The 13,245-nt window shown below is 43.2% G+C and overlaps 1 protein-coding gene across 4 annotated transcripts in view; it reads right to left on the bottom strand.

The window, feature by feature from the left end:
• LOC145341424 (ubl carboxyl-terminal hydrolase 18-like) overlaps nt 1-1,204 on the bottom strand; it is a 40,360-nt gene extending 39,156 nt beyond the window's left edge. For all 4 annotated transcript variants that reach the window (XM_080186366.1, XM_080186367.1, XM_080186368.1 and 1 more), the window contains exon 1: nt 972-1,204. In XM_080186366.1, coding sequence (XP_080042492.1) covers nt 972-1,014 — 43 coding nt within the window. In that variant the 5' untranslated portion in view covers nt 1,015-1,204. The remainder of the gene's footprint in view (nt 1-971) is intronic.
• Between the last annotated feature and the right edge of the window lie 12,041 nt (nt 1,205-13,245).

Here is a 13,245-nt window from a genome sequence, read left to right as displayed (position 1 = left end):
CAAACAAGATAGAGAAGGAAATAAAGAAATTAAAAAGCAATGGGCAGTAGTTCTGGTTAGAGAAGCAATTATAACTGAGGAGGGTTGGTATGATCAGAATGATCAAATGAGACCATATAGATTGAGCTAAGGAACAAAAATCAGGGAGATAGAAGACCCACTTCCACAGACATCTTTGAGAAGCGCAAAAACAATAGGACAGTAACAATAGGGATTTAAACTGCTCACTCATAACCAAGATAGCTTTAGTGTGAAAGGAATGGAGGGAACAGAATTCTTGAGGTGCATACAGGAGGATTTTTGGGGCCAGTACATATCAAGTCCAATTTAGTTTTAGGAAATGAAGCTGGGCAGATAGAATAGTGACATTTTGATGTTAGTGGCTGTAATTGAGTTATTTTTAGAATGATTAAGGAACAGAGCAAAGAGAAAACAGGAGTTAAAGTTCTAAACTATGGCAAGGCCAATTTTAATAAGCTATGGAGTGATTAGCAAAAGTGGAGTGAAAACAGCTACTTGAAGGTAAATTAGTGTCAGATCAGTAGGAAGCATTCAGAGGGGAGATTGAAAGGGTTCCGAGTGCACACATTCCCTAAAGTAAAAAAGTGGATCGGCCAAATCTAGAGTCCCTTGTACCTCAAGGAGCATAGAGGGTATGATAAAGCAGAAAAAGAAAGCAATGTTAGACTCTGAGAAATCAATATTACAGAAGCCAAACGGAGTAATAGAACGTGCATGGGTGGTATGGGTTTAGAAGCCTGGCGCTGTTTCACTACATAAATGTCATACATTGTTAGCTTCCAGAAACGGCTTATTTCAATAATTAGTTATTTTTGTGACAGTACGTTTGTGCAGTTGGCGATACATCAAAATAAAAACTACCATCGCAACAGATGATTTTTTTTCTAAGCAAAGCAGGTTAATGACATTACTTCATTATTAATTCACTGTACAATAATTTCATCCCTTACTTTCCGGACTGTCCCCGGATGGTCGTCTCGACCTTTTCCCCATTTCTCTCGACTGTTTCCTTCCTCTCTGCAAGTAAATGAACGACGTCACTCAACAAGCTTATTTAACCATTCCCTTCCACGTTTATAATTAAATTCATGCATTCTTTCTTTACTATAAATTATTCAGCTCCGGGAAGTCCCTCTCTCTTCTACAGAAACAGTGAAGCGAGTGTTTCAGAGCCTGAGGGTGATTCCAGCTCTCTGCACTAGGATTCAACTCACTCCTTATTTATCTCGGCACCTCCCCACATTCATTCCGATTCGGAACAGCAACAAGTTTCAGTTTCTATTCCTAAAGATTAAACATACGCAGCAATATTAAAACAGCACAGGGTTTTTCTCAAATGCTGCTGCATCTATCTTCCCTTTAATTACAGAAAATATATTTTACTTTGATATTAAGTTTAAATGGGGGAAAATATCACTTTCTAGTCAATTTATGTTAATCTAGAATCAATCTCCCTGGGGTTTGAACTCAGAGATGAATCCGGCACTCATTTTTCATGACACTTCAAGTGCCCACAAACGTTAATAGGAAATTCATTTCTGCGTTGCCCTCCACAAGGTATCTGGAACCTACGTGAATAGGGCATGTAACACAGGGAGGAATTTCACCCGGAGGAGGCCTCCCTGCTAATTCAAACACTTGCAAACATTGAGCCTTGGGTCTCTTTATTCCTTTTGAAATCGAATCATTACATTTACATTCCCTTCTTATTCTTCCTACAAGAAAGAGTTATTTCACACTTCTCTGCACTAAATTTCATCTCCCATTTTTCTGCCTATTTCACCTGGGTTTCGGTGAAGTTGGCTACTGCCTTTTTCACTGTTTAGTACCAATTTTGTGTCATCTGCAAACGTTGAAATTATTCCCTAGTCATTATATACGTAGAAAAAAACAATGATCTCAACCCTGAGCCCTGGGGTACACCACTGTACACTGACCTCCGGTCTGAAAATCAACTATTGACCAGTACGCGCTGTTCCAGTCTCTGAGGCTATTTTGTATTCCTGCTGCCGTTTCACCTTTAGTCCTATGGTTTTAATTGTGTTTGTACATTTTTATGTGGTACTTTCTCATCCATCCTTCCAAAGTCCTCTTTCACAACATCATGCTCTGTCCTCATCAACCAATTCAATTATCATCAATTAGTAATCAAACTCAATTTGCCTTTAACAAATCCATGTGGGCTTTCATTTATTAAGACATATTTTTCCAAATTCTGATTACTTTTATCCTGGTTATCATTTGTAAAAGTTTCCTCACCATTAGTTAGTCCGCCTTGCATGTAATTGCTGAATTTATTCCACTCACCTTCATTGATTAAGAATATTTGCTGTGGTGCAGTTGTTAACACTCTTACTGCTGAATTGGAACATTGTAAGTTGAAGACCCATTCTAGAAATTGAGTACAAGAATCCAGGATGACACTTTAGTGCAGAAGGGAATCTGTCGTTTGGTGAAATGTTAAAGCAAAGTCCTATCTGCTGTCTCAGAAAGGTAGATAAAATCCCATGGTGCTGTTGAGAAGAAGAGTAGGGGTGTTATCTTTAGTGTTCTGGTCAATATTTATCTCTCAATCAACTTCAGAAAAGCAGATTATTTGGGCAGTATCACACTGTTGTTTATAGGAGGTTGCTGTGTCCAAATTAGATGTTACATTTCCAATGGTGACAGCACTAAAACTACCTCATTGGAAATTCAAGAGACTTTACAACCAATCACCATGAAAAACTCTAGAGAAGCAGGATTTTCTCCTTCCTTTTCTCTGAAATCACTCCTGAAGCTAAGGAAAATGGAAACTACAACTTCAGTGGTTTCCAATCAAATTTCCCTCAGCAAATGAAAATACGTCCTGATCAGATTGGGTGACATTTCTATGTGAACACCACAAACATTAAAATTCTTTCTCTATACCTATTTTTTTTCCTAATTCCTCCACTACCTTCACTGTAACATTGACAACAGCAGTTCTGATCTAGTACCTTAGTCTTCTATGTTTATGGTATCAATTAAAGGTAACGTCCATACAAGTGGAAGGCATTGATTAGATGGTTACTTTAGCACATATAAAGAAACACTTTCACAACTGGTGGGTGGTGCAAGGGCCGGGGCGTATCATGCTTTGGTTTAATTAGGTAAGTTTCTTTTGATGTTTTATTTTAGCTACAATGCCCCACAAGGGGTTGTCATTTCCTCTCATTTTGTTTAATTTGTTGATTTTTGTTTTATTGAAAGAGTATAAAGAGTAATTTACTGACATGGGAGTTAGGGGAGCCAAGAGATATATACCTGTAATATTTCACTCTGTAAATAAATATATTCCAAGTGAAGACAGGCTTTGTCAAATGGCTACCAGGAGTATAATACTCACCACAAGATGATCTTCTCTTTGAACCTTAGCAAACTCAACACTTGACTACCCCATTCCCTTTTCACCACACTGTTAAATAACAAATCTCAGAAATTCCTGGGGCTGCCTCACATGATCAGAAGGCTAATATAATTGATCCCAGAAGGAGATAGTGATCTTGTTAGGAGAGTTAGTAATTTTGTTTGGAACCAAACAAATGGAGTAAAGATTTGTGATGAGTCTCCTGGTCTGGATGAATGGGGATTTCATTCAATCACACTGACAGCAGCTCACCCAGGAATTTCCAGACAGAAATATCTAGCTGCCTTTGATGCATTTTGCTGCATATTTTCAGCTTTTTTATAGAATCACTACAGTGCAGAAGGATGCCATTTGGCCCATCAAGCCTGCATTGAAAACAATCCTTCTAGGCCCTATCCCCATAACCCCATGTATTTATCCTACTAATCCCTCTGTCATTAAGGGGCAATTTAGCATGGCCAATCAACCTGACCTGCACATCTATAGGCTGTGGGAGGAAACCAGAGCACCCAGAGGAAACCCACTCAGACACGGGGAGAACATGTAAACTCCAAAAAGTCACTCAAGGGCAAAATTGAACCTGGGTCCCTGGCACTGAGAGGCAGCAGTGCTACAATTGTGCCACCATATCACACCAAGCGTGATGCGGGATGAAAATGGAATATATTTTAAACATAGGTAAAGGAATTAGATGTTTATGTAAATAAGGCATCCAATTTACAATTTTCATAGGGCAATCAGTAGAACTGTAAATTCCATCCCTAAAACATATATAAAAATCGAAGAAAAACACTTAATAAAAATAAAGTTTGATTATCCAGTCAGCATAAAGCGGTGGCCCTGATGTTGTCCTTTTTGTGGAAAACGCATCCACATTGTCATAAATCAGTGAGTCTTCTGACTCATTTGAGCAACATCACAGGAAATTGTGTGAAATTAAAAGACAACGAAGGGATGGGGAACAATTAAATATTCTAGGATTTGTGGTATAGATTAGACCCTAGCAGCTGAGCGTTTGTGAAAACAAATGTACATTGACAATAAAAGCAGTTTAAATGAGGCATAATGACTACTTTAATATATAATTTCATGATGCTGTTTGTAATAGTGTGAAGATGCTTGATATTTTAATACACAATACAGTTTATTTGCATTCTTGGATGTTTTGAGTTGGTGTGAAGAAAATGAATCATGAAGGGATTTTGGAAAAATGATAGGAAAACATGCAATGAGATGACTTGTATAATCAAGAAAATCAGATATAAAGTAAGATCTGTTTGAATGTTTTGTGACACATTACACATTTCACTTTAATTGTTATTTAAATTGAGTTATTACAAAAATAAAAATAAATGGTCTAATACTGGGTTTCCCAAACTTTTCCAGCCATGGAGTTATTTTCACCTCCCAAGAGAAATGAAGGAACCCCTGAAAAAGATTCTTATTGTCATGAAGAGTTCAACTGTAAAAAATGATTATTTTCATGCAATATGTACAAACACACAAAGACTTAATTTATGGATAGTTTTTCAGTTTCTCATATGTATACATTCATAATAATTAAGAAATTTCTCTTACCTTTGTCATTTTTAATGGGAAGAGTGATGCTGGAAAGCTGGATTCTCATTTTAGAAGTGTGCGCATGCACTCATTTCTCTCCCTTTCTCACACACACACACACACACACACACACACACACACACACACACACACACACACACACACACACACACACACACACACACACACACCTCTCTCTCACGTGCACATACATACGCTCACCTCTCTCACATGCACACAGACATTCACCACTCCCTCACACACACACAGACACACACACATTCACCAGTCTCTAACACACACACACATTCAGCTCTCTTACTCTCACATACACTAAGCTCTCTCTCTCTTTCTCATACACACACAAACCTTTCTCTCTCTCACACACACACACACTCCCCCCGCACACACACTAACCTTTCTCTCTCACACATACAGTCACCTCTCTCACACACATATTCATTTCTTTCTCTCACACACACACATTCACCTGTCTCTCTAACACATTCTCACCTGTCTCCCTTATGCACACATTCACTTCTCTCTTACTCTCGCACGCACACACGCAAACTCACCTCTCTCACACATGCTTACCCACCTCTCTCTCAGATAGACACATATTCCCCTCTCTTTGAGACGCGCACACACACACACACACACACACTTCTCCCTCTCTTTCACATGCACACACACCTCTCTCTCACACATGCACACTCACTTCTCTCTGTCAGCCATACATGTACTCACCGCTCTCTTTCACAAGCACACTCACCACTCTCTCTCAGACACACACATACTTACCTCTCTCTGTCACAGATACACACTCACCTCTCTCTCTCTCACACACGCATACTCCATCTGCCAGTTATCCACCCATTTGACCATTCCGTCTATATCTTCCTGTAACCCAAGACACTGAACCTCACTGTTAACCACCTAGCCAATCTTTGTGTCATCGGCAAACTTACTGATCCTACTCCCCCACATAGTCACCTATGTCATTTATATAAATGATGAACAACAGGGGGCCCAGTGCGGATCCCTGGGGTACATGACTGGTCACTGGCCTCCATCACTAAAACAATCGTCTGTCACTACCCTCTGTCTCCCACTGCTAAGCCAGTTATATATCCACCTTGTCAGATCACCCTGTATAGCATGTGCATTAGCCTACTTAACAAGTCTCCCATGTGAGGCTTTGTCAAAGACTTTGCTGAAATCCATGTAATCTACATTAACTGCACTTACTCTCATCCACACACTTGGTTACATGCTCAAAAAATTCAGTCACATTTGTTAGGCATGACCTCCCTATGACAAAACTGTGCTGACTATCCCTGATCAAATCTTACCTCTCCGAATGGAGATAGATTCTCTCCTTCAGAATCTTCTCCAGTATTTTCCACAGCACAGACGTGAAACTCACTGGTGTGTAATTCCCTGGCTTGTCTCTACAACCTTCCTTAAATAGTGGGATCGCATTAGCTGTTTTCCAGTCCTCTGGCACCTCCGTGGTGGCCAGGGAGCAATTAAAAATTTGGGTCAAAGCTCCTGCAATTTCCTCCCTTGCCTCCCACAACAACCTGGGATACAATTCATCTGGACCTGGATATTTGTCCACTTTTAAGCCTGTCGGTACCTCCAATACCTTCTCACTCCCTATGATCACTTTCTCAAGAGCCTCAGTCTCTCTCCCTGAATTCCATCACTATCTCCTCATTTTCAGGGTGAAGACAGAGGTGAAATATTCATTTAACACCCTACCAATGTCCTCTACCTCCACCACAGATTTCCCCCTTTGTCCCTAATGGGCCTACTCTTTCCCTGGTTATCCTCTTCCCATTGATATACTTAGAGAATATCTTCCCCTTAAAGAAAGAACTTAGCAGTCTTATTCCAGAAGACTTAAATTTGCCTGCATATTTATCGACTCTAAGGGGGTGATTTTTAAAATGATGGTATGTAACAGCGCCCCACCCCATCTACTTATTTTTTACAATGTGTCATAAGATCCGGAGAGAAAAGCTGTCTGCTTCTCTGGAGAGAAATATACTGGTTTTTAGTCAGATGCTTTGCCAGTTTTTGGTAAGGGTCTACAGACTCCTTTTTATGCACAGTTCACACTACTCATTCGAAGAACTTCAATAAATTGGTTAAACTTGGCATGTTGAATGGGAGATGTTCGTGTCATCCATTTCACGGGATTCACACATGTGTTCCCGACATATGCAAGTCTCCCACTGCTGGAGAGCAGGTGTGGTTGAGGCCACACTGCAAACTGGCAGGAACATCAGGTAAGAGATTCTAATCTATTTGTAATGTTATTTAAACGTCATTATCAGGCCCAGGACTGAATTCTCTGGGCTTAACAGCATCACCCACCCCACCAGTGCAATTTCACTCCAGCGGGGTTTAGAGTAGCCCTCCACTTTTGGGGAACTAGTAGGAGACGCCACTGGAATGAAGGGGTGAGCGATCAGGGCCCCGCCAGGGATTGGACGGCAGGGGGTGGTGCCCCCTGAGCATGGGTACATTGGCAGTGCCAGCCTGTGCCCCCGGCACTTCCCAAGGGGCAAAGTGCCCATGCCCAGGCATACATTGGCAGTGCCCACTGGGCATCAGGCATGGCAAGGGGGCATGTCCTATTGTGGGCTGGCCTTAGGGATGATCAGTGGGGGTGCAGGGTCCTGCTGTCACTCTGCATGGGAATCGGTCAAGGCTGGAGGGAGGCCAGCGATTGGGGTGGGCTGGGGAAGGAGTGGTCTGCCGGGGGGGTCTGCCTCCCATGGGGACTCTACCTCCCATGGGAGGAGTCTGATGGGGTGGGGAGAATCATCACTGCTGGGGGGGGGGGGTGTGCTTGAGATCGGGGCACTCTGGGATGAGAGGAGGGGAGTAAGGGCTGGCTTGGGAATGCTCATGGGGCTGCAATCGGACCATGTGGGGGACTGGGAGGGGCAGCACTGTGGAGGTCGCGGGCTGGCCAGCAATCGAGCAGGCCAGCAAATGGGAGTCTCACAGATCGGGGCCACTATGCATGCGCAGAGGCCCGAAACTGTCAAAGTCCAAAATGAATAGGCCCCGCCTCCCCAAGCTTTTAATGAGATTCATGATTGTGAGTTCTCAATTGCACAGAGTGTTGGGAGATCCAATCTGAACTCCCACTGAAAAAAAACAATCATGATTTACACCATTTTTCCTGCCAGTTCAGTACTTAGAATTTTTGGGGGAGAATCGCCCTCATTGTGTTTCAATGTAACAACATGAAAAAAAAGTTCAAAGGATGTTTTAAAAGAGAAAGCAATGACAATGCCGTTTGGCAGTCTTTTAGTCTTTCTCTGTCTGGTGTCCTGAGTGTGAATGACCCAGATCATTCCGTCAATGTGATCTGTGGGTGCAGGGCTCACTACATTGGCCTCTGGAGGCGTTGCATATCCACTTGTATATGAAACCTGTAAGAAGTCTCACACTAGTTTAAAGTCCAACAAGTTTATTTGATAATAAACTCGCTAGCTTTTGGGGTTTGCCCCTTCCAACATATGAATGCCTGTCTCCACATATGAAGCCTGTGTCAAGGGCTGGATGACTGAAGTACTGTATCATCTGTTGGTGTTGATTCCGAGACCTGTAGGAGGTTGGTTACATAGTGGGCACAGTCTGAGGCAACCATGTAATTGTTCAGTTGTGGGGCATGGCTGTGCACAACCACCAACTGATCATGGGTACATGCAGTCTGAATCCTGACAGCTTGACCAGGTGTGAAATGTCCACAGCACTGGACATCTAAATGATGGTGTGTTTTTTTTTCTCAACTGCATTGCGAGAGGGTATTATTCACGTTGATTTCAAGTTTGGGCTGCAGCAAAGCCTTAGCAGAGGGAATCATGGTCCTGGTTCATCTGGCAAAGAACCGTTGTGCTGATGAGGGCAGGCCCTGTCCTGATAGATTTCACAGGCTGAGGAGTGCAGCATAGTAGTCTGTGCAATCCCATGCACACTTCTCTAGAAGATGCTTGGCTGATCTTACTGCCCATTTCACTGGACCGTTTGACTGTGGATAAAGGAGGCCCTTGTAATATGTTCAAATTCCCATGTGTGTGTGCAAGGTTATGAAGTTTAGTGGCTATGAATTGGTAAGAGTTGTCTGTCATGAGTCTCTACGGGATATCGTGTGTTGCAAAGTGTATCTTAAGCCTGATGATGACTGTGTCATTTGTCAAGTTCAGGTAAGTTTTTAAGTTTAAAGTTTATATATTAGTGTCACAAGTTGGCTTCCATTAACGCTGCAATGAAGTTACTGTGAAAATCTTCAAGCCGCCACATTCCTGCGCTTGTTCATGTATAATAAAGGACAATTTAGCATGGCCAATGCATCTAACCAGCATTTCTTTCAGACTGTGGGAAGAAACAGGAGCACCCAGAGGAAACCCATGCAGACATGGGGAGAACGTGCAGACTGCACAGACAGCGACTGAAGCCGGAATTGAAACTGGGTCCCTGACGCTGTGAGGCAGCAGTGCTAACCACTGTGCCACCCCTCTGGTAGTCCAGTCCAAACCGTCCAGAATATAAACCAACTAAGGCTAAGGGCAGGATTTTCTGGCTGCGCTCGCCCCAAAACCAGAAAACTCCACTCGAGGTCAATGGACATTTGTATGGTCCGCTCCCAGCCTGCTACGATTCCCGTAGCAAGCAGGATGGGAAAAGTCCCTCCTAAATGTTGTTTACTATTCCATGTGAAGATTTCAGCTGCTGTAAACAATCATGGCAGGTCCAGGCACTCATGTGAATGCAAGAGTTCTTGTGCTTGATGCAGCTTGTGTACATTGCATGGTGCACATCTGGAGACTTGCCTTTCCATGTCTGCATACATGGAGGGTCAATGCAGTAAGTCCTTGGCCTGTATCTGGCTGCTTCCAACCCAGGAAGGCCCTGGTGAAACTGTCGGGTGTAGTATCTCTGAAGCAAACTAGGGAGAACAAATCGCCAGCCATGCAGTTTCAGTCCATCCTGTATGGTTATTTCATCTATGATAGCAAAGAGCTGTGTGGAGCTCATGAGGAAACTCTCTTGAGGATCTGGTCAGCCCCTCATGATGACATTGTGCAATTGTCTGTATGTAATCTCTACGCACAAGGCATCTTGGAGTTCCTGAATTTGACAAGGACCGTACCTTTATTAATGTGATGTCTATGTCTAATTCATGACCTGACTGATCTGTAGTGGGTAAGAAGGGCATCAGCCAAGTACAACTCCCCATGTTTACAGACAACATCACGATTGTAATGTTGCAGCTTTAGCACTGTGCATTGTGGCCAAGCAGATGCAGTGTGGAGAGGCTGTTATAAGCTATTATGAATAGCTGATGACCTCTTTCAACAGTTGCAGGACGATCAGTGATGAAATTTCTGACAGGCAAAGACTAAAGCACGGAGTTCCTTTTTTCAATTTGTGCATAATGAGTTTCTGAATCAGTGAGAGCCCTTCAAGAAAAGGCTTATTGGATTGCCATTCTGGGTGCAGATTGCACCATGTCTGCTGCTATAAGTATGGGTAATCAAATGTCAAAATATGGTAGCGCTGCTGCAAGTGCCTACTTAAGAGCACTGTTGGAAGAGAAGTTGGTGAAGAGGGCAGTGACCTCACTATGAACTTAGAAAGATATTGTCATATCAAGGAAGCACTGAAGAGCATGCTGGTCCACAGGAATAGCCATGTGATGTGTAGCCATCGTGTTGCCTAGAATGGGCTTTACCCAATTGGCTGTGAGCAAATGGCTCTTATGAGGTTGACCCTGAGTCCACATTTTGCAGGTTTGGGCAGCCCTAATTCTGTCAAGGACAAGATGAAGATGTGCATTATGTTCTTGAACAGTATGACCCCAAACTAGGATATCGTCAACAATGATCTCACAAGGTTGATCTGCTATGAGTTGCTTTATGCACTCCCTTGCAGATCCCCTAGGGTATATGAAGAAAACAGTATCTGCCTACCTGATACCTCAAGGTCTCTGAATCCTTTGCAAATTCTTCATCTAACGGGATATGCCAGAACTCACATTTCATACTGAGTATGCTGAATACCTTGGCATTTGGCATGCCTGCAATCATCTGTTCCAATATCCTCACAGGATAATGTGGGCTGAGCAGCACTTCATTCACATGCACTGGGTCAATGCATATCCTGACTGTGCCATCTGTTCTTTTAACTGTGGTCACCATTACTGAAGCCCATTCCGTGGCTTCGTCTATGGGAATTATGACACCTAGTGCTGTTGTCTGATGGAGCTCATTGACTACTTTCTGCTTTGTGGTGGTACCGACTCATCTATTCCCATGCAGTATACAACTGGTAGCTTACCAATGCCACAGTTGAAGAGGACTTTGTAAGATCTCATCTCTGGGGCCTGACGTTGTAAAGAATGCACTTCTGGACCATGTTGAATGTGCCCCAATGTGATGCTGTCCTAAAGACCTAATATTGGCCTTATATTCTGGTCAACAACACTGAGTGCAATGGAGAGTAGCTACACCTTCAGTGCGGATGGTTTGTTCAGTATAAATCACAAAGTTCACCTGGGTATTGGGGTCTGGTATTGCATAAGGGTCTAGTTCCTGTAACATTTAGCTGGACAATATGTTACACTTTGCTCCATTATCAATCTTTCAGTTTTGCGTTGCTGTTAAATACATTGAGGGTGGAGAAGATCTCACCCTTTTCTGTGATGGTGTCTACACTCTCAGAATAGAGTGTTGTTGGAGGCTCAGTAACTTAGCTGCTTTAGCTGAGCTCCAGTTCATTCATCTTGTTGATACTCCTTCCCCCGGAGGACCAACTAACGACCACATGGCTGACGGCAGAAGAAAGCTGCTATGGTATTGATTCCATTTCCCATATTTGTTGCATCTTTTACCATGTGCACAAGTTATCTGTTCAGAGGGTACTGGACACTGTAATTGGAGCAGGAATCCCCCTATACTGCAAACACTTTTGTTTCCTGGCAAATCTTTCTGCTACTTTTTTTAAATGGCTGTTTGTTTGACATAAGAAAATAAGAACATAAGAAATAGGAGCAGGAGTAGGCCATTTAGCCCTTCGAGCCTGCCCTGCCATTCAATAAGATCATGGCTGATCTGAAGTGGCTCTGTTCCACTTTCCCGCTTTCTCCCCATAACCCTCAATTCCCTTGCCTACCAAAAACCTATCTACCCGTGTCTTAAATATATTTAGTGAGGTAGCCTCCACCACTTCAATGGGCAGAGAATTCCAGAGATTCACCACCCTTTGAGTGAAGAAGTTCCTCCTCAACTCATTTCTAAACTGTCCCCCCCTTATCTTGAGGCTGTGCCCTCTAGTCCTGCTGTCCTTTGAGAGGGAAGAATCTCTCTACCTCTACCCTATCCATCCCCTTCATTATCTTATACGTCTCTATAAGATCCCCCCTCATCTTTCTAAACTCCAATGAGTACAAACCCATTCTATTCAGCCTCTCTTCATAGTCCAACCCCCTCATCTCTGGTATCAGTCTAGTGAACCTCCTCTGCACTCCCTCCAAGGCCAAAATATCCTTGCACAAGTGCGACGACCAAAATTGCACACAGTACTCCAGCTGCGGCCTCACCAGTGCCTTGTACAGTTGCAGCAAGAGCTCCCTGCTTTTATATTCTATCCCCCTCGCTATAAAGGCCAGCATCCCATTCGCCTTCTTGATCACCTGCTGCACCTGCAGACTGGGTTTTTGCGACTCATGCACAAGGACCCCCAGGTCCCTCTACACCATAGCATGCTGCAGCTTTTCACCCTTTAAATAGTAATCCCTCCTACTATTATTCCTGCCAAAGTGGATAACCTCACATTTGCTAACATTGTACTCCATTTGCCAGGTCCTCGCCCAATCGCTCAGCCTATCTAGATCCCTCTGCAGACTTTCCACACCCTGCACACAATTTGCTTTTCCACTTATCTCCGTGTCATCAGCAAATTTCGACACCCTACACTCAGCCCCCTCCTCCAGATCATCTATATAAATGGTAAGTAGTTGAGGCCCCAGCACCGATCCCTGCGGCTCTCCACTAGTCACCAATCAGAATAGCACCCATTGATACCAACTCTCTGCCTCCTATTAGACAGCCAATCCTCTATCCACGCTGACACCTTACCCCCAACTCCATGCCCCCTCACCTTCTGAAGCAACCTTTTGTGCGGCACCTTATCAAACGCCTTCTGAAAATCGAGAAACACCACATCCACCGGTTCCCCTCTGTCTACCACACTAG

The sequence above is a fragment of the Carcharhinus amblyrhynchos genome, chromosome 3 (genome assembly GCF_965287045.1).
Source record: "Carcharhinus amblyrhynchos chromosome 3, sCarAmb.v2.hapA, whole genome shotgun sequence".
Classification (NCBI taxonomy): Eukaryota; Metazoa; Chordata; class Chondrichthyes; order Carcharhiniformes; family Carcharhinidae; genus Carcharhinus; species Carcharhinus amblyrhynchos.
The sequence above is the reverse complement of the archived record's forward strand: the minus strand, read 5'-3'. Positions and strand labels throughout refer to the sequence as shown.